The sequence below is a fragment of the Erythrolamprus reginae genome, chromosome 1 (assembly GCF_031021105.1).
Source record: "Erythrolamprus reginae isolate rEryReg1 chromosome 1, rEryReg1.hap1, whole genome shotgun sequence".
Taxonomy (NCBI): domain Eukaryota; kingdom Metazoa; phylum Chordata; class Lepidosauria; order Squamata; family Dipsadidae; genus Erythrolamprus; species Erythrolamprus reginae.
Window position 1 is genome coordinate 89,023,016 of NC_091950.1, and position 22,006 is coordinate 89,045,021.

General features: G+C 41.3%; 1 protein-coding gene across 2 annotated transcripts in view; it reads right to left on the minus strand.

Annotated features, from left to right (window-relative positions):
• The window catches only part of SIPA1L1 (signal induced proliferation associated 1 like 1), a 187,161-nt gene that overhangs the window by 15,101 nt on the left and 150,054 nt on the right, over positions 1-22,006 (minus strand). Inside the window, exons 13-18 of one of the 2 annotated variants that reach the window (XM_070758535.1) lie at positions 14,295-14,444; positions 12,151-12,269; positions 9,970-10,088; positions 8,008-8,453; positions 3,697-3,933; positions 467-632 (exon numbers count right to left, since the gene is read on the minus strand). In XM_070758535.1, the coding sequence (XP_070614636.1) occupies positions 467-632; positions 3,697-3,933; positions 8,008-8,453; positions 9,970-10,088; positions 12,151-12,269; positions 14,295-14,444 (1,237 nt within the window). The remainder of the gene's footprint in view (positions 1-466; positions 633-3,696; positions 3,934-8,007; positions 8,454-9,969; positions 10,089-12,150; positions 12,270-14,294; positions 14,445-22,006) is intronic. The other variant, XM_070758544.1, reaches the window with a different exon arrangement.

Sequence of the window (22,006 nt, forward strand, 5' to 3'; positions counted from 1 at the left end):
ATTACTACTCATGAAGTGAGTGCAAACATTGTTAGAGGTATTAACACTTTTCTTTCTACTACAGATTAGGTTTCCAGGAGATTCTGAGTTGACCTTATTATTTGAAACTAACTTTTTCTGCAGAGTTCAATATAAAATTCAATACTATGAGTCCTGAAAAAAAAAATTGGAAGTCAGTGTAAAACCTCCATGAGGTTAAATGTTTAATCTATCGCAAGACATAGTGAACATCTTAATTGGCATTTTCTGAACTAAGCAATTAATTACTAAGACCATCAACTGAATTTGTTAAATAATCTATATCATACTTTTAAATAATAAAACAGACCCATTAACTAATAAAAGGATTCCATTTCATATTGAGTATGTGAATTCATCTATGATTTTAACTACAAATGAAATACATAACTACTAACTTAGGTCTGAGTATATTTCTCAGCACAATTGATAACTCTGAAAGTCATACCTTAAAGTCTTTTTGAGAGTCGGGTGTTGGGCTATCCAGATCTATTAGCTTTTTCAACTCTTCTTCAATATTTGATTTAGATGCTCGCTTTGGTGAGGCTCGAAGATCTCTTGCTGATGCGCGCAGCCTAGGATGTGCCATTTCATTACCATCACTCTGATGTCGCCTTAAAAAGAAAAGAAATGCATCTTTACAAAACAAAGGAAAAAATACTTCTATCACGTCCGCTATTTAGAGAAAGTTTAAACAGAAAGTGACTATTTAGATAACTGGAAAAACTGAGTTTTATTTAGTATTAATAACTATCATTAATAATTTAGTATTAATAAATAAACAAGGATGTTACAACAAATAAGCTCATGACAATAGCAGCAACCCTAGCAATGTCACCAGTGGTGCCTTGCTGTCAGAGAACCGGTAGTATCAGCAATGGGAGGCTCTGCCCACCCGCCCGGACATCATCCAAAATGCCCTGCACATGTGCAGAAGCGTTGCGCGCATGCAAAGTGTGCCCGCCCACACACTCCCATTCCCGAACTGGTGGCAAAGGTAAATGGAACCCACTACTGCACATCACCATCAGGCGGCTTTCACAATACTTTCGGGCACTGAAATGTATCATGGCTCCAAGACTTCCTGTGGTTCTTAAAGTCCCCTTTCTGTGGCTATTGGGAATCCCTGTGCCTACAATTGTGAAAAACAATGGACAGTTTCCTGCCATTTTAAGGTGGGGAGTATTTAAATAGCCTTCAAAGGCATATCATAGAAAAGAAAGGGGAAGAGAACTTGAATTTTTCCAAAACACATCCTTATCTGTGTATGGTCCCTTTCACCCTGCAATCTTTGTCTTTCCAATGCTAGCATGAAAATGTATGATACGCACACATACAGAAGACCACTTTGTCGGAAATTTTCTTGCTATCTACTTTATATCGCTCATCATGTTCACATCTGGCCTTAGTTTAAGTAATTATTCCTGGAAATCATGACTTAGATACCATCTGTATTGCTCTGACCACCTAGAACTAATGATGGTGCAAAACTGTTCTCTGTGTACAGTGTTCCCTCAATTTTCGCGGGAGATGCGTTCCGAGACCGCCCACGAAAGTTGAATTTCCGCAAAGTAGAGATGCGGAAGTAAATACACTATTTTTGGCTATGAACAGTATCACAAGCCTTCCCTTAACACTTTAAACTCCTAAATTTACAATTTCCCATTCCCTTAGCAACCATTTAGATTATTACTCACCATGTTTATTTATTAAAGTTTATTTTAAAAAATGTTTTTAAAGGCAGATGAAAGTTTGGCAATGACATATGATATCATCGGGCGGGAAAAACCATGGTATAGGGGGGGGAAACCGTATTTTTTAATTAATATTTTTGAAAAACCGTGGTATAGACGTTCCGCGAAGTTCGAACCCATGAAAATCGAGGGAACACTGTATATTCATCCATGTATGGAAGAAGTGGTTTTAAGTGGCTCATGCTCACACTTAATTGGACATATTCTGGGAGTTCTGGTCTGTGCACAAAATGAAAAGTGCGGTTAAAACAAGACTGCTTGATCCAAACAGAAGTGATTTTTTGAAGGATCGGGGAGGCAAAAGCATCAGCAGCCGAGAGGAAGCAGATAAAGGAAGATGCTGGAAAGAAACTGCAAGAGACAGGTGGTGTAATGAATGTGTGGATGACCTTGGAAAATGAGGGAAAGAGATACTTCCTAGGAAACAGTCAGACAAGAGAGGCTGGAGCTCCCAACTCCTAGAGGCCAGAGAAAGAAACAAGCAATGAAAAGTGACAGCAGGAAGTCTGTAGTTTCAGACTTGCAAGATTCTGTTAATATAGGCTTATAATAAAGTAGGATTAGTTCATCGAGTTGTGTTTCCTGTTGGGTTACCTGGGAGGGCTGAAAGGTAGGTCAATGGAATATGCTTGGCTGCCATAAAAGGGTGGTACCTGAGCGGAAGAGGGAAAATGCCAGGGAAATTATAGAGAAGGTTTTGCTGGGATGCAACAAAATATACATTGTGAGGAGGAAAGAATAGAGGGGATGATGTGCACCAACCTTACTCTATTTATCTGTGGATTTTGTTTCCGCCAAAATATCGGAAACTGTTAAACCACATGGATCTCAGTGATCTGAAACATTCTGATTTTTCCTCTTGTTTTAAAGACAAAGGATTTTCACGCACACTTCCACTCAGATCAAATTCATTCTTTTCATCTTGCTATATTTTTAATAACGATCTATGATTAACTTTTTACTTGTATGATTAATTTCAATAACAAATTGGCTCTAAACACAATTGCATTATTAATATGACAACAGACAAGTTCTCTGAATAAAAATTAAAAGGGTAAGTGGGAAAATGTTACTGTTAACACATGTAACTCATTTGAATGTTTTTAAAGTTACTTGTCAGACATCAATGCTTTGATTTCCTTTGCTTATCTTACTCTTTGTATTTAATCAAAGGGTTATTAGCATTAAGTAGGGTAGTTCTACTTCATGTTAACAAAAGGGCTTTACATATCCATTCGCTATGTCGGAGATGGGCCAGGTCTAAGATTCTCTCCCTGTAGTTCCAATTGTGCTGTGGTTTGGAGGAAAAAGCAGTTGATCTCCCCCTCTCCCCACTTTTAATTAATTTATACACAACTTAGAACAAATTAGATGATTTCTACATGTGTTCCAATGTTTCTGAATAGAAAGAATGAAGGGTGGCAACATACTTTTCCTTCCTGGAAATCCAAATCAAGATTTGTAGAGCCCAACTAATAATGTTTTAAAATGCTTCTAATTTCACTTAGTTTAGGGGGAAAATATTCCTCTTGAGATAATCTGAGATCTTACCTTTTAAAAGCTTTTGCAATACGATTTTAAAATTGGAAGGGTGGGCAGGGGAGAATCATAATAATATACGTTGACTGGGGTGTTTTAGGTTTTTGAGCTAATTAAAAAAATGTTTGCCATAAGGAAATAACTAAAGAAAAGGAACATTTTTAAAGTACATTGAATTAATTAAATGGTTTTAATTCAATGATTTGAGTTGTACTTCAATGAAAAGCAGACAATAAATCTCTTGGGAGGTTTTCTTCTAAAAAGCCCTTCAATTGGCTTAAATTGCTACTCCTTTTAACCCTCTTAAAAGTTTTCCATGAGAAAAATACAAAGTGGCCTTTTCACCCATTAAATACCCATTAATATAGAACCAAAATGCTCTTACTTTCTTGAATCCATAAACCCCACAGAGTTTATTGTCCCTTCAGGTTTTTTCCATCCAATCAGGTACTTGCTAGTAGCACCCTGACGTGGGTAGAAAGTTCTAGGACCAGAGGAGGAGGAAGAAGAGGAGAAAGAAGGTGCTAACTGTGGGGGTGTGGCAGAATGAAGCTCTTCCTTAGGTGAACTTCTGGCACTGGTGAAAACAATGGAGCTGGAAGAATGTCGGGAACCCATGGTACTGGGAAAGAAGCATAAGAAAGACAAAACTGACTTAACTGTGTAACTTTACATCATTGCACGCAATTAATTTCAAAATTGCCCTCCGTAACACAGAATACAATTGTTATATGCTTTCCTTTCACAATCTTCGAATGAAGGATCCAACCTATTTAAACAGAAGAATAAAACCTGGCCTTCACTAATCTATTCCTAATCTATTCTTAGAGCCAATCGTAATGAGAGAAGCAAATTATGATAGTCTAGCAGCACTTACTTACGTGCAAGATTAACAAAATATGAAATAATTTACACACACACACACATTTTATTCCCCCGAATGGCCATTCTACTTATATGTAAGTAGTGTCATTGGTTGGCCCAAAAAAATATATGATACAGATAGGTTCTTTATCACATTTACAATTCTGGGCAGTATATGACTACTTTTAATTTTAAAAAGGATGCCAATTTCACAGGAGAAGTCCTAACCTTGCCACAGAACATTCTACTTGCTTTTCTACTTTGTTGTTGTTGTGCACCTTGCAAAAATGAAACCATTTTCCCCAAGCACATTTTGAAGGAAGATGAAAGAGTTACAAGAAGGGGAAAGAATCACTCACTTTCACTTATGGTAGATGTTCAACAAAGAGACATATTCCATCCTTCCTTTGGATAAAAGACAATATCTTAAGAGAGACACTAATTATATTATTGGCAATGATAGAATGGATGAGACTTTTTCTTTGGAATAGATAACTTCTAGAAGAGCAGCTAGGTCCAATTGCTGAAATACTGAAGCTTCTTCCAAAATCTATAAAAGTTCTTTGTTTCTTTTCATAATACAATAGGGTTCTAACAAAGCAAGGATCAATGCTAAGAGATTTTGTATGCCCATTGTATCATATTGTTTAGCTCTACACACTGAATTTAACAGGCAAGAAGCTCCTAACATATCCAAAAAAATTATAAGATTTATTAAATATATATATTAATGCTTAGTAAAATGTATTAATTCCAGGATTTAACTAATTGTAGAAATATGCCATAACATATTCTGCTTCCCTACAAACTAGCAGTGTTTGCATCAATAAAATACAGATTATCATCTAACATGCAGGTTTCAAGTATCTTCTAAAGATAAATACTAGTGGATGACTTAGCATTGCCGCATTACTCACAATAAATTACTTATTTTCATGTTATGAATTTAGAAACAATCAAATCTAGTATTTTGTTTCCACAATGGACAAACTGTGGTCTATGGAGACCTCACAAGAAGAACTGAATGCGTTAGAACCTTCTTATGAAGTTGAATATTTTTACATTTTATATCTTGATTATTTTATTGAGATTTTAATGTAGACACTTCTGGGGTCGTTCAATTTGGCAATCAAAACAAATTATTTGGTAAACAAATAAATTCATTTTGGCTTCCAGCTGCTACAACCCTAATTTCCAGCAGGAAATTAGAGCTTTCAGGCTGCCCCAGTTAAGACAATTTTTACAGCTGACAAGCCTATAACTTTCTGAACAGCTTACGGTATTTAAATTTAATGGTGGGATAGAGATGCTATGGTTTGACCAGAGGATGAATAATGCTTATTTATACCTGGACTATCATTAAGTCTTGCACTTTATGATTCTTGACCAACTTATCCTTTATTTTATGTACACTGAGAGCATATGCACCAAGACAAATTCCTTGTGTATCCAATCACACTTGGCCAATAAAATTCAATTCAATTCAGTTTTGTTCTGTTCTATTCTATTCTAAGTTTGGAAATGTTGTGCAGCTACCGTGTGTTCTCCAAAATCAGACATTGCCTAATAATAAGCCCAATCGGACATCTGAGTGTGTGGCAATAAAGCCAAGCGCTTATTTCAGAGTTCAAAAAATATAAGGGTCTTATATTCAGGAAAACACGGTAGTACATTTTATAATTTAAAATCATCATTCAATGCATTATCAGCACATACATTATTTAAAATACTGATTTTAACATAAAATGAATGACTAACTACATTCGCAAAGTTCTCCAAATAGTAGGAAAAGTTGCAGTCAGAAATTGTAATTTTGTCACAAGAATTTGAGAAGTGAAGTCCAGCTAAATGTAGCAAAGTTTTTGCAATACCATCACAGTTTCACAAGTACAAAGTTTTTTAAAAGAGTTAGCCATAAATCAAATTTGACATTGGGACTGCTCTCAGTTTGGTGTACAATGAACACTACTAGCTCTTTCCACTTTCTAAAAAGTGGTACAAACACCACCACCCCAAGGACTTATTTATTTTACCGAGTCTTTATTCATGATATTATGTACTGTCAGTTAGGATATACAGTAGTCCCTCACCTATCGCTGGTGTTACGTTCCAGACCTGGCCGCGATAGGTGAAATCCGCGATGGGGAATTTATCGACTGATAGTACTTATTTAAGTATTTATATTGTCATTGTTTGGTAAGTTTTCATTGTTTTAAGTGTTTATAAACCCTTCCCACACAGTATTTATTTTAGATACAGTATTTAAATACATTATTTACAATTTTAGATTTTTATTTTTTTTGAAAAACCCGCCGATCGAGTTCCGCGGGCTGTTTAAATCTGCCGATCGGCTTCCTCAGAAACCCGCAATGAAGTGAAGCCGCAGTAGGTAAAGCGCGGTATAGCGAGGGACTACTGTACGTTAACTATTACTAATGTCTTCTACAATCTCAAGTGTAACAGATGAATTCCTGTATGTTCAACCATTCTGTTCAATCACTTTCTATAATTCCTAGATAGGGTATCAATAATTCACAAGTAATCTGAAAAATAAATTGTGATTTTTGTGTAGTATTTCAAATATAACATTACAGTGATCCCTCGATCTTCGCGATCTCGATCTTCGCGAAACGCTATATCGCGATTTTTCAAAAGTGACATCAATATTAATTTAAAAATACTCCACGGTTTTTTTACTATATTGCGGTTTTTCCCACCCGATGATGTCACTCTCTTCCTTTCTCATCTTTCTTTCTCTCTCTCTTTCTCTATCTTGCTTCTTCCTCTCTCACACTCTCTTCCTCCCTCTCTCATCTCTTTCTTTCCTTCTCTCTCTTTCTCTATCTCTCCCCCTCTTGCTCTCGAGCGGCGGGCGGCGGGCGAGCGGCAGGCGGGCAGCAGCAAGGAGCCGAAGATCGGGCTTTCCCCTTTGCGTGGGCGGCGGGGAAGACCCAGGGAAGGTTTCTTCGGCCGCCCAGCAGCTGATCTGCTCGGCAGCGTGGCAGCAGCGAGGAGCCGAAGATCGGGGTTTCCCCTTTGCATGGGCGGCGGGGAAACCCCGATCTTCGGCTCCTCGCTGCTGCCACGCTGCCGAGCAGATCAGCTGCTGGGCGGCCGAAGAAACCTTCCCTGGGTCTTCCCCGCCACCCACGCAAACTCCACCATCTGCGCATGCGCGGCCATGTTTTTCCATGGCCGCGCATGCGCAGATGGTGTTTTTACTTCCGCACCACTATATCGCGAAAAATCGAGTATCGCAAGGGGTCTTGGAACGTAACCCTCGCGATACTCGAGGGATCACTGTATTATTAAATAGCAATAATGTAGCATGTAATTGATGTAAAAAAACTAAGCACTTCCCCTCAGGTGGAAGGCCACCAAAACTCCCAGAAATGTAGGGTAGATTGAAAAATTAAAAATACTTGAGAAGAAGGCAATGTTGGGCCACTTCCATATTAATGCCAAGACCCATCATAAAATTTACACTTCAAACGAAGATTTTATTATTATATAATTTTACCACATAAAGTATTTAGTATACGCATGTATTATTAATATTATTATATAGATGTATTATAGCCAGCCATTCCAAAAGCAGAATATATAAATTTCATATAATGATTGTAGACACTTTTGTTTTAAGAATTCCTATAATAGATGGAGTGATTCACCATCCACTAAAAGAAAGAGCAAACATATTTGCATTTTCAAACTCTCTTCACAGCCTCTCTTTTTCAAACTGCTCAAGCTGCTAATGTGTATAATTATTTTCTAAAAGCTGCTAGAAATATCTAGAAAGAGACTTCAGACACATAATTTTTATAAAGATTACCTTGAATGGGAAACAGCATCACTGAGGCTAAAAGCACTGTTTTCTCTTGTTAGAGGATTGGAGGCTGGTTGGCTTTTAGTGTGGATGTCCAAGCTCAGTGAAGATTCTGTTTTTCTGTCCATCATGTGGCTGTCTTTCTCTAAAGTCCGGTCTGCAATGGAGACCACTTCACTGGAACTGTGCCAAAGCGATGCCACTTTTTCTTTTACGAGTCCTGATCGGGGAGATGTTGCCGAGTTCCCCAGAGAGGTTGAACTACTGTGGCTGGGACCATATGAAGTGGTATCGATGCCACTATCAGCAGAAGTGCCTTGAAGGTAGTTGTAACTATTCAGCTCTGATTCAGTCCTATCTCCACTGTCATACCATTTCTCATCACTATGAACACTGGAAGCATTGCTGGACAGTGTATTACTGCTCGAGTGGCTGGAGTAGTGGCTGTCAGACTATACATAAGACACAGACAAGATTTTGAATTAAATTCGACATTTTGTCGAAGTGGGATGTCCTGCACATAATAAAGTCCTGCACATTATTGAAATTATATAATAAGGAAAAATATACAAAACCATCTACAAACATAAAATGAGAAACATTCTTCTCTATATACCATTAGAGAAGTATCAACCTATAACAGTGATGGCGAACATTTTTTCCCCAGGTGCCAAAAAGCTGTGTGCGCGCGCACCCGTACCCATAATGCAATGCTTACAGACCTCACTGAAGCCTCCGGACTTCCAGTAGGCCCATTGCGCTGTTTTTTGCCCTCCCTAGGCTGTGGATGGTGAAAAACAGCACAATGGGCCTACAGGAAGTTGGGAGATAAAACTTCTGGTAGGCCCTTTGGGCCCATTTTTTGCAGTCCACGGGTTCTGGAGGCTTTCCTGAAGTCTTAGGAGAGTGAAAATGACTTCCTCCCGCCCTCCGGAAACCTGAAAATCAGCTGGTCATGCGCATTGGAACTGACATAGGGCAATGCCTCATGTACCCTCAGATATGGCTAATGCCAAAGGTTCGCCTTCACAGTGTTCTCTAAAGTGTATAATTTAAATTTATCACCATGCAAATTTAATATAGTCTTTAAATGCATTATCTTTCATAATATGCTTAAAAAGTACAAAATGGTTAAATATGGGGGGGGGATTTCATGAATATTTGATAGGTAGTCCTCGACTTACAACAGTTCATTCAGTGACAGTTTGAAGTTATAATGACATTGAAAAAAGTGACATGATGTTTTAACCTTTACAGCCATAGCATCCCCATGGTCAAGTGATCAAAATTCAGACACTTGGCAAGTACTCATATTTGTGACAGTTGTAGTGTCCTGGGGTCACAGAAATTTTGGGATCAATTGTGATCATAAATGGAGGACTACCTGTAATCCCAAATTAAGTGATGGGATTGTTTCTAATATGTAACGTATAAATCTAGAATTTTCTCTGAATTTTTACAAGTCTGAATATATTTCAAACTATCTCCCCATAGCTTAGGGAGTTGTAATAGTATAACTCTAACAGGCTTCTTGTCATGATGTTTCCCGAATTATTATCACTAAGCGGAGTGGCCACATGATTTTTTGTTTAGCAAAGGTATTACCAATCCCAATTAGGGTCATTAAGCAAGGATTAGTTATATTAACAGAGAACTAATAGATATCAATATTTTTATTTTATTATTTTCTGAAAAGATCTGCAGATCATAGCACATATCATATTACAGTTTGAAGCAAAACTCTGCCTGAGTTGGAAGGGAAGAATTTCCATTAATGCATCTTATACGTATAATAATGAGATTATATTATATTATATAATAATATAATATTAGTATATATATATATTGGTTGCATATTTGTACTCTGAAAAGCAACTATAATTTGAGAAAAGTACAATTTTTTAAGAGACAGTTTATCTCAATAACTTTAATTAAGGCATCTTGAATAAAAACAGAAGATGAACTTACATGGCCCTGCTTATTGGGAGATAGATGAACTACTGGATCTTGCCTCATCAACCTTCCTGTTGGACTTTCTCTGAAAGATGGCAACACTTTGGACATTGCAGGCAGATGGCAAGTTGCTTCTGTAATATAGCATACAATAGTGGTGTTTTCATTCAGGAGACTTACAAAATCTATTGCCTGGCATTTTTTAAAAAATGGGAAACTGTTGCCAATCTATAAGAACCAGAAGCAGAACACAACATCTGTTTTCTACTGTTGCTGACTTAAATCTGAAGAATAAATTCTTTGCTTTTATCAGGCTGTATCTATTTTAGTGTTTTTCCACTTGTGTATCATTTGTCCCTAGCAGAAGCTTGTTTTAATGGAATAGCAAGGGAGGGGATTTTCAACCATTATTTTTTGCAACATTTTTTACTTTCCACTTTCTGCATTTTAATAGAAAGGGCAGAATAAGAAATGAAGAGGGGAGCGGAAAGCTGCCCAAAATGGATTCTTGTCTACTGTTCAATAAAATAAGCCTCTGTTAGCAAGATGGTCTGTTTATGTCAGCTGACTATAACTCACAATGATAAAAACAGAGTTATTTAGGTTTGGTACTTGTCTTAAAACAAACAACAACAAAAACCTATTCTAAGAGAGGCTGATAATAATATTGTACTTAGTCCTTTTTTCACGAAATTGCTTATCTTTACTTTTTAATTAAAACATTTGAAAGTTGTTCTTTTGTAACAGAACTTTATGATAGTTAATATTGAAACTATAACACATATGAATTGCAAATTTATTCCAAAAAATCTCACATTTTATCATCACTACAATAAAAAAAATTAAAAAGCAGATGTGATTGAAATAGTTTTTCCAAGTGGAAGAAACTCCAAGTACAGCACCTATAGAACCGGGCCTGGAAGCTGAAAACTCCATACAAAGACTCAACAATAAATATCAGTTGCTGAGAATTTGTATGGCTGAGGGCATTTATTTCAGTTAAAATCTTAACTAATGACATACTAATTAGTGGAAGAAAATATCTTGACTAAATACAGATTTCATTTTTCATTTTTACATTTGTACATTATTGTCAGCCTATCTAACAATTATCTGAATATCCTTTTCTATCAGAAAGGAACATAATGAAAATTAAAATAAACTGATGAACCAGAACAAAGTACATGGGCTAAAATAAATAAACATTAATAAAGCCAAGTATGTCTATAGTACAACTATCTGTGAAAGCACTCCAGGGACTGGGCTATTATGATACATCTATTCCCCATAGACATTTTATTTCTAATAAAGAAATGCTATCCAATGTTGCATACATATTACGATCATTCATTCTGATTAATAAAAACAAAAAATATAAATGTTTATTGCATAGAAATGGATTGCCAATGTCCCCTTGGGATACAAGGAATAGAATATACAGTGATACCTTGTCTTACAAACTTAATTGGTTCCGGGATGAGTTCTTAAGGTGAAAAGTTTGTAAGATGAAACAATGTTTCCCATAGGAATCAATGGAAAACCGATTAATGCGTGCAAGCCCAAAATTCACCCCTTTTGCCAGTGGAAGCGCCCATTTTTGCACTGCTGGGATTCTCCTGAGGCTCCCCTCCAGGACCCCTGGGGCTCCCCTTTGGACTTCTGTGTTTTTGTGATGCTGCAGGGGAATCCCAGCATCGCAAAAATGAGCGCTTCGCTGGCAACGGAAGTCCGGAGGTAGGGTTTTCAGTGAAATCGCAGCATCGCAAAAACACCAAAGTCCTTGAAACCCCACCTCCAGACCTTTGTGTTTTTGCGATGCTGCGATTTCACTGAGGCTCCCTCGCTGGGAAACCCCACCTCTGGACTTCCGTTGCCAGCGAAGCACCCATTTTTGCACTGCTGGGATTCCCCTGCTGGGATTCCCCTGCAGCATCACAAAAACACGGAAGTCTGGAGGTGGGGTTTGCCATGGAGGGGAGCTTCAGGGGAATCCCAGCAGTGCAAAAACGGGTGCTTCGGCTGGCAACAGGAATCCGGGGGCGGGGCATCCCAGTGGCGGGGGTGGGTTTGTAAGGTGAAAATAGTTTGTAAGAAGAGGCAAAAAAATCTTAAACCCCGGGTTTGTATCTCGAAAAGTTTGTATGATGAGGCGTTTGTAAGACGAGGTATCACTGTATGCAAGAAAGAAATACTCACCCATCTGGTCAACAATACTATCTTCACTTCTCTGCCAACTTGGGGTAGATTTGCCACTGCCACTAGTATCTGTGTTCTGTCTATCAATGGAGGCAGGAGATCTTCTACTCATTCCAAATCTGTGTAAAGGAATCTCAGTTATTCCACTCTGCATATTGGAAATATCATTCAAAGATGTTTTCTAAGTATTGGACTACAATCAGTTCAACAATTCCAAAATGGTTAGTTATACTCAATTGTATCATTGATTTGCAAAAATCATATACCACCCTAAGGTTCATAGTTTCAGCAATAATTACTCTGTCTAATGAGATAGAGGGCGAAAGTTAGTTGACAGAGAAGTAGACTAAAGACAAAGCTAATAGTAAAGAATTTGTTGGTCAGATGGCAGTGATTAAACAAGGTATCATAAAATGATTTAGGAAAATAAGAATGCTATTAGATTCAACAATGGTTATAGGCCCTTCCTACCATTTGGTAGCAATAACCATTATTGCAGGTCACAGTGCCTTGGATTTGGAGGCAACATGCAACTATTATGAATAGTAGCTATTCAATCTTATCCTCAATTTTTCTGTCCATAAGAACATAAATTCCTACATTGAAATTTATTATGTTATGCAAAGAAGGATTTTTTGGGGTGTGTGTGTGTGTAGTGTTTGTTATCTTATCTCTCTTATTTTATTATCATTTAGCTTTAGATTCTAATTTTGTGAGAGGGAAAACACTTCTTTAATAAGTTCTTCCACACAAGGCTATCTTTTTCCTTATTGTACTAACCATTTCTCCTAATCAAAAAGCCTCAGGATTGTAATCTTTATTTCAGATTCTTAATTATTTTTGTTGGCCTTTTAAAGGATAACAAGATTTTAAGAATATTAAGTACTGAATATTTAAGTACAAGGATACCATATACTTGTACAGTAAAATTTTGATGCTGACAGTTGTGAGAAACCTATTGCTTCTGAGTAATTATAGGTAGGAATTTAATTGTATAACTCAAGAACATTATGACATTTTTTTCCAGTCACATTAGCTGTCTTATATGCTCACATTCCTATTTTTGTTAAGAGGCTACCATTCATAATTAATAAAACATTTTGTTACCCACTACACTTCAAATCTGCCTAGTAACACAATATGGCCACAACTGCTTTTAGTTTAAACTGGCTTCAATTGCAGCCTCTGAGCTTAATCAAGAGTATGACAGATGCCAAGAATGAAGATATGTAACACTGCCAGTTACATCTGCAATATCTGAAGAGGGAGATGACAAGAAGATGAATTATTAAATTATAGAAAATAAATAGACAAGTTGGGACTTGGGAAAATACATTGATATGATTGTTCTGAACATATCTTTTTTTTGTGTTAGTGTGTACACACATTCAGCAAAAGCAGAAAAACATTCTTAAGCAAAGTTTTAATGTGTAATGTTTTATTTAACATTTCAGCAAAGAAGTGATATAGTTTTTCAAGATGCTACTTCAGATGCTACACGAATCCCAGCGACTGGTTAGGCCTTCTCTGGGTCCCGTCGACTGAACAATGTCGTTTGGCAGGACCCGGGGAAAGAGCCTTCTCTGTGGTGGCCCTGACCCTCTGGAACCATTTCCCCCCAGAGATTAGAATTGCCCCCACCCTCCTTGCCTTTCGTAAACTGCTTAAAACCCATCTCTGCCGTCAGGCATGGGGGAATTGAGACATCTCCCCCCGGGGCCTATACAGTTTATGCATGGTATGTTTGTGTGTGTTTTTGCTTTTTAATAAGGGTTTTTTAATGACTTTTAAATTATTAGATTTGTTGTATATTGTTTTATTGTTGTTGTGAGCCGCCCCGAGTCTACGGAGAGGGGCGGCATAAAAATCTAATAAATAATAATAATAATAATAATAATAATAATAATAATAATAATAATAATAGATATGGCAATACAAGAAACTATTAAATCAAGACACCAGAGTACTAGACTTTAATTTTACCTATTTTTTGTGGTTTGAGGAACAGAGAAGCCATGATTTTAATGATACTTGTTATAGGACCAACTATCCATATTTTTTTCCTCTTCAGATTCTCAAGCAAAAACAACCAAAGCACAAATTAAAATAGTAAGAGTATAGCAATAAACACATATGAGGCCTACCCTTCTGGCATAGATTTTTGCCTGTATGTCCCTCCACCAGAACCTGTTTCACTTGAGGATGATAAATTGCTTGGAGAGTTACGACACTGCTGTGATCTTGCTAAGGCAATGGAGGACACCGTGACATAGACATCAGAACCAGGAGATAATCTGTTCAATACAAACAGTTCCAAATTCTGCATTATAAAATGATCATCAAAAATATCACGTTGTATGTGAACTGCCACATCAGCAGCATCAGATATTCATCACAACAATAAAAAGTAAAACCAGCTGTAGAACAGTATCCACTCTCTTTTATAAATCTACTCCCTATGAAGCAGGCTGCAGGGACACAGGGGAAAATGCTTCCAAGGATTGCAGAAAAAAATCTTGCTGAATTGCTTTTTTGCCTACAAGAATATGAAAATAGCGTCTTTAACCAGGTTTCAAATCAACAAGGGATTTATAACAGCTTTAAAAAATGTGTTTTAACTGAGCTATTCGATAAAAGGACATACAATGTTAGCATTTTAAAGTTTACTTTAATATAAAGTTAAGAAATGTCTTAATAGTTACTAGATTATTTATTCACTTAATATTTGGTCTTTATATTTTTATAAACTCAAGGCAGTGAACATACCTAATATTCCTTTCTCCTCTTATCCCTACAAAGAACAACCCTGTGAGAATTGGGCTGACGATAACTGTCCCAAAGTCACCCAGCTAGATTTAATGCCTAAAGCAGAATTAAAATCTACAGTCTCTTGGTTTCTATCCTTATGCTTTAGCAATTGTATTCATTATATTTGGTAAACAACAATGTTAAAACATTTGTTAAAAATACATGCAATACAGCATAATCAAGATTTATTTATATTCTGAACATTCTTGAAATATCACCCCCTAAAAAAAACCCCAACCCACTTCTATTTTTGATTTGCACATTCAATTTGTTTTTTTTATAAAAGTGATAAATGCAAAGCAAAGCAAGCTAACAAAAACAAAAAACTCTTGAAAATTTTGCAACACTGAACAAGTCTGACAAGCAACAAAAATCTATGGCTACATCTATAATCTAAACCATCTTTCTCCACATTCAATAAATATCCAGAAAAAAAAAATCTGCAGCAGATATTTGCATTCCTAATTTTGTATGGTTGAGAATCTGTGAATATTTTAACTCAAATCAGTAAAAAGGGGAAAGTACATTTTGGAGAGTTCCATGAAAGGCAGCAGAGAAATACATTACCCAAATGTCAACTCTGCCCTTGCCGCAAGGGCAGGCAGTGTTTCTGTTCTTTGGGTACATTATGTTATTTTTATAAACTAGGAAAATAATGACTACAATCATCCAACACAGATTAGAGTCTGGCTTGGAAAGCGACATGTCAGATGTTGAAGCCAAAAAATAATCAGATATGTAGCTCATTGATAGGAACAGATTGATTGTGTTGATCATATCAAATTGCAGAATGTGCTTAAAATATGAGAATCCCAAAACATCTCTCTGTCCTCGTGCAAAACTCATATAAAAAGTCAGAAAGTCAAAATTTGGATAGAACATGGTGAAACAGTCTTCTGATCAGCAAAAAAAGTGAGGCAAAGCTACACATTTCCCCCATATTTATTCAAACTGTTTATTGAGTAAGTGCTGAAAGAAGCTAGATTCGAGTTTGATAAATGTGGTTTTGATACCGGAAGAAGAAACAGTAGTAACCTGGGCTTTCTATACTATTCTGATCAGGAATGGGTTGCAAATACCATTGTTACTGGCTTGTGCATGCTTGCACAGATCCAAGGTGGGTGGGAGCCTCCCACTGCTACCAGTTCGTAGTTCTCTCCCCCCCCTGGCTTTCCCCAAAGCTGTTAAGACTTAGCTCTTCCGGCAGGCCTGAGGCCATTGACCGAATGTGATATTGTTCAGATCCATCCATGAGTGATATTGAAAGATATGTATGGTTTTATTAGGGTTTTAATTAAGTATTTTAAATTGTTTTTAATATTTTTTGTTGGAAGTCGTCCATAGTCCTTCAGGAGTGGGGCAGCATATAAGTTTGATTAGCAACCCATCGCTGGTCCTGATAGCGGCAAGAACCGTTGTACCTACCTGAACGGTCTTCTCAGTGCACTGGAAGGAGAGTCCAACATGGGTATTACTCCAATCCTATTGGTAGAGACTGAGTTAAATTTACATATTAACTAGCACCGCCCCCTCTGCTCTTCCCATGAGCCAGTTTTAAAAACGAAAGAAACCATTGTAAGAGGATAACCAAATTTTATTATAACAACTCTTAACTGATAACTGACCACTCCGGCGTCCCTGTACCCAAAACTAAACTGGGTGGGTTTGGACTCTCCTTCCAGTGCACTGAGAAGACCGTTCAGGTAGGTACAACGGTTCTTCTCCATTGCATCTGGAAGGAGAGTCCAACATGGGATATACCAGAGATTTACGGCCCATGGGAGGGAGAAGGTCTTGTCAGGGACGTTGGAGATAGGCAAACCCTTTGTAAAACACGTCTCCCAAAAGCTGCCTCTGCTGAGGCAAAGGAGTCCAACTTATAGTGTCTTATGAACGTTGAAGGTGCCGACCACGTTGCAGCTCTACAGATGTCATCTATGGACGCCTGGGTAGTCCAAGCCGCCGAGGTCGCCGCACTCCTCGTTGAGTGAGCAGTCACTCCCGTTGGTACTGATTGATTACGGGCCTTGTATGCCTCCGCAATACATTCCCTGATCCAACGACTAATGGACACTGATGACACTCCAAGTCCCTCTTTATCTGAAGCAAAGGAAACAAACAACTTTTCCGATTTTCTAAAAGCTTCTGTGCGTCTAATGTAAATCTTGACCGCACGGCGTACATCAATCTTATGCCACCTTAATTCCGATGGGTGACTGCCGTGAGTGCAAAAGTCTGGAAGAATTAATTCTTGTTTCCTATGAAACTCTGAATTGACCTTCGGAATGAATGAAGGGTCTAATCTCAGCACTACTCGGTCTGGATAAAAGACACAAAGGTCAGGTCGCACCGATAAGGCTGCTAACTCTGACACTCTCCTTGCTGATGTAACGGCCACTAAGAAGGCTGTTTTAATTGACAATGTCCTCAATGGTATAGATCTCATAGGTTCAAACGGTGGCTTGGTCAAGGCTCTGAGAACCAATGTAAGATCCCACGAAGGGAACCTCCGGATCGGTGGAGAATGTTGGTTTGTTGCTCCCCGTAGAAAATCCTTCACCCAAGGATGGTAAGCTAAGGAGCGAACTCCCTCCACTCGTATCATGGTCGCGAGAGCCGCCACATGTCGTTTCAAAGTATTGGGTGTTAGTCCCCGATCAAGACCAGTCTGCAAAAACTCCAGAACTGTAATGACCGATGCTTGTTCAGTGTTGATGCTTTGTTTGTCACAGAAACTGCAAAAGGCCGCCCATGTGGTCTGATAGATCCGAGAAGTAGATGGACGCCTTGCAGCCTGCATAGTGTCTATGACCTTCTCTGGTAACTTCAATCCTCGTAACCTGACCCGTTCAAGTGCCAAACGGTCAGTTGAAGCCATTGGGGATCGGGATGTTGGAGTTCCCCTTGGCTGAGGGATATCATGTGATCCGGGATCCTCCAAGGGGGTGACATCGATAGTGCCACCAGGTCGGAGAACCACGGTCGTCGAGGCCAGTGTGGGGCTACTAACAGCACCTCCGCCCTCTCTCGCAGTAGCTTCTCCACTACTCGCGGTATGAGATTCGTCGGCGGAAATGCGTAAAGTAGTCCGGGCGGCCAGGGTGTCCGGAGAGCATTGATTTCCTCCGCTCCTGGCTGTGGGAATCGAGAGAAGAACCTTGGAAGCTGGGTGTTCTGGTAGCTGGCGAAAAGATCCACCGTCGGAAGACCAAACCTCATTACCGCCTGTTGGAAAATGACCGGGTCCAGCTTCCACTCTGACTGATCCAACGTGGACCGGCTCAGCCAATCCGCTTGTGTATTGCTGATTCCCGCGATGTGTTCCGCTGCTAGGGACCGTAGATGTTGTTCGGCCCAGCGGAATAGCGCCTCTGTTTCTTCCATGAGGCGCTGCGACCGTGTACCCCCTTGATGATTCAAGTGGGCCCTGGTCGCCACATTGTCCGTAAGAACCAACACGTGCTGTTGATGTACTAAGGGTGCAAATGTCTGTAGGGCTAAAAACACTGCCCTCAGTTCTAGAAAATTGATATTGACGGAGGACAGTTCTTCTGCCGTCCACAGGCCCTGAGCCATGTGAGCTCCGATGTGGGCACCCCATCCGGTGAGACTGGCATCGGTGGTCAAGATGATCTGATCCTTCGTTTGGAAGGGGGATCCTCTGCTGATCGCGGCAGACGTCCACCACTTTAATGAGTCTCTGACCTTCCGGGGTAAATGAACCGTCCTGTGGCAATGGCTCACCTTGATCCTTTGAGCAGGAAGCAGGAACCACTGCAGTGTCCTGATATGGGACCTGGCCCAGGGGACTATGCCAATGGCGGAGACCAGGGTTCCTAGTATCTTTGAAAGCAGTGAGAATGGAACCGGTCCCCGCTGAACACTGGATATCAAACGTTTGATGTTGTCTTGCCTCTCCTGTGAGAGCGACACTGTGCCCTCTTGAGTGTCTATAATTGCTCCTAAGTGTAGGAGCCTGGTGGTCGGTACTAACTGGCTTTTCTCCACGTTGACTGTGAAGCCATGGAGTTCCAGTGTACGGATTGTCTCGTTGAGGTCTTTCTCTGCCGCCAGTTTGGACCTGGACAAAACGATAATATCGTCCAGGTAAGCCATGAGTCTGATGGATCTTGCTCTTAGACTGGCGGTCAATACGTCCAAGAGCTTCGTAAACGTCCGTGGAGCCGATGACAGGCCGAACGGCATTGCTCTGTATTGGTAATGTCGTCCCTCGGTGTAAAATCGGAGGAACCTGCGATGTTCCGGGTGGATGGGGACGTGCAGGTATGCCTCCTTGAGGTCGATGGATGTTAAAATGTCCTGTTTCCGGATGGAAGCGAGAATGGTCTGCAGCGAATGCATCCTGAACCTTCGGTATCTTACAAAGAGGTTCAGTTGCTTGAGGTTGAGGATCAACCGGCAGCCTCCCGAGGATTTGGGTACGATGAAAATCATGGAGTAGAACCCCTTGCCCTCCTCCGGCTGCGGGACTCGCTCTATAGCACGTATATCGAGCAGGTGGGTGATCTCCCTGCGTAGCTGTAGTTTCTTTATAGTGTCCTTTATTAACGGGCAGCGTAAGAAGCGGCTGGGCGGTGGTTGGAGGAACTCCAGCTTGAGCCCGTGTGTGACTGTGGCTAGGGCCCATTGGTCGGAGGAGGTTAATTGCCAGACCGCGCTGAAGCCCTGAAGTCTGCCACCCAAGGGTTGGGGGGCCGCTGAGTCACTTCGTGCGCTTGAACCCTCTCTGGTTGTTGCCGCGAAACGGTCTTCTGGACTGATGATAGCCTCTCGGTCTGTCCTGAAAGGATCCGCGGTCGCTCCTATAGGTCTGATTGTATTGACCCTGGGAAAAGGAGCGCTGGCCCTGGTTGGAAGTGGTAGGATCCCAGCGAAAGGACTGACGCCTTGAGTACGGAGTAAACCGTCTATCTGGTCGTCTGTTGGCCCTGGGAAGAACCTTCCTCTTATCCTTGTCCTCCACTAGTACCTTTTCCAACAAGTCTCCGAAGAGAGTGGAACCCTGGAAGGGTCCGGAGGCTAGGCGCCATTTAGACTTAAGATCAGCCTGCCAGTTTCTTAGCCACAAAAGCCGGCGTGATGACAGCGAGGTTGCCATGCTCCTCGTGGAAAACTTGGCCGCGTGAAGAGTAGCGTCCGCCGAAAACTCGGTCGCCGCCAATAATTTACTTAAGTCCTGGCGGAGACGTCCATCTTCGGGTCCCAGTCGGGATTGCATCTCCTTGATCCACATTAGTGATGCTCGATTGATAAATGATGCGGCTGCTGCTGCCCTGAATCCCCAGCCGGACATCAAGTGTGACTTACGCAGCAATGTCTCCGCTTTCCTCTCCTCTGGTCTGAGGCTTTCCCCGGTCTCCGAGGGGACTAAGGCACTGGAGACAAGTGTCACCACTGGTTGGTCGATTGGGGGAAATTCAAGCAGCTTTTCCACCTCCTCGTCAAAGGTGTAAAATTTCCTTTCGAGGTTGGAAGGCCCCTGTGCAGCTGCTGGTTGCTGCCAAGGCCTCTTTATGCCTTTAACAAAAATGCCGGAAGCGGGAAAGTGGTCGGACTCGGGTTGAGGTTCCTCGAGCAGCGAGGCCGAGGTCTGGCTTGTCTCAGCGGTCTCTGCCGCTTTTGCAGCGCCCGGAAGGTTCATGACCTGCTTGGCCTTAGATAACAAGGTCCGGAATAATGCAGGTTTGAATAGTCCAACAGAGGGTGTCTGATCTGGTGTAGTTTCATCCTCTGAAAACCCAAACTCCGGGTCACTGTCCTCAAACTGATCCTGTTCCTCCAACAAGGACCCCAAACCCGAGGGGGGCGGTGCCGACCAAGAACACGTGGCTTGTTGAGGGGGTCTACCGTATTGTTGAGCCCCGGCTATGTTTTGTGAGTACGCAGTTACAATGAGATCTTGCAGATCTGGGGGCAAATTTTGCCACGCCCCCGGTTGTGCTCGTAAGCCTGCTGCTGTGGGGGTGAAGGTGGCTGCTGGCCCCTGGTAGCTCAGTCCCGCAGGGCCTGCCGACCCTGGTCTAACCCAGGATGTGCTGGGCGAAGGCATGCTCGGAGGCAGGGGTTGGAACTGCCGGTCTGGGGACCAATCTCCCTCTACTTCAGCCCCTGTAGGCCCGAATGTGGTTGGGGGTGAGATGGGATCTGCAGAATGCCTCTGAGCCAGAGGAATCCCCGCTGGGGATGATTGCAAAGCTGCCTCCAACTTTTTCTCTCTAGCGCCTTAATGCGCTTCTCAGCCTCTTTGATGGAGGTAGATGAGGCAGAGGAATGGCCCCTGGCCTTCTCCTTAGGTTTCCCCTTGGCCTTTTCTTTGGAAGGGGCAGGAGAGCTTGGGGGATCCTTCCCTTGATTCTCCTCCATGGTACTCACAAGTGCCAGTCGTTAAGTATTAAGGCTTTCCTGGTTTTTGACCTCCGGTGGTTTGTTTCTCCCCACCTCGTCAGAATCGCCAGAGAAAATGGCGCCCTCGGTCTCCCGGGCTCTGCGCCTGCGCACTAGGGCGTCTTAGCCCATTCGCGCCAAATTCCGCCTCACCGCTAGTCAATTTGGCGCCCAATGACGCTCTCGCCGCACCAGCGCTCCCCCAAAATGGCGGCGCCCAGCCTCCGCGGCTCCGTGGGCTGCCGTCCGGGTCCTCCGACCCTGGGGCCTCTTCTGGCCTCCTCGGGGGGCTGGCCTGTCACCTCGCTGTGACTCCGCTCGGTCCTGCTGGCCTCGGAGCTCTCGGCGGCGGCGGCTTTCCCAGCGGCGCGCCGTTCCGTTGCCTCATCAGCTGTGAGGCGCTCGGCTTCTGCTTGCGAGCCGGCATCTAGCCTCCTAGTGGGGAGGGCGGACCTCCCCACCTTCGGCTGACAGCCTTGGTATGGCCTCGGAGGCCAGGGACCCCCAGGCTGGACGCTCCCCTACGGGGTGTTCCCACTGGGGGAATACAAAAACCCCTGGGGAGGAACGTTGGGGGTGTTGCCCGCTGAGGGCTGAAACCCCAGACCGTCTGGATCCTCCTTGTCTTCATTCCTGAAAAACA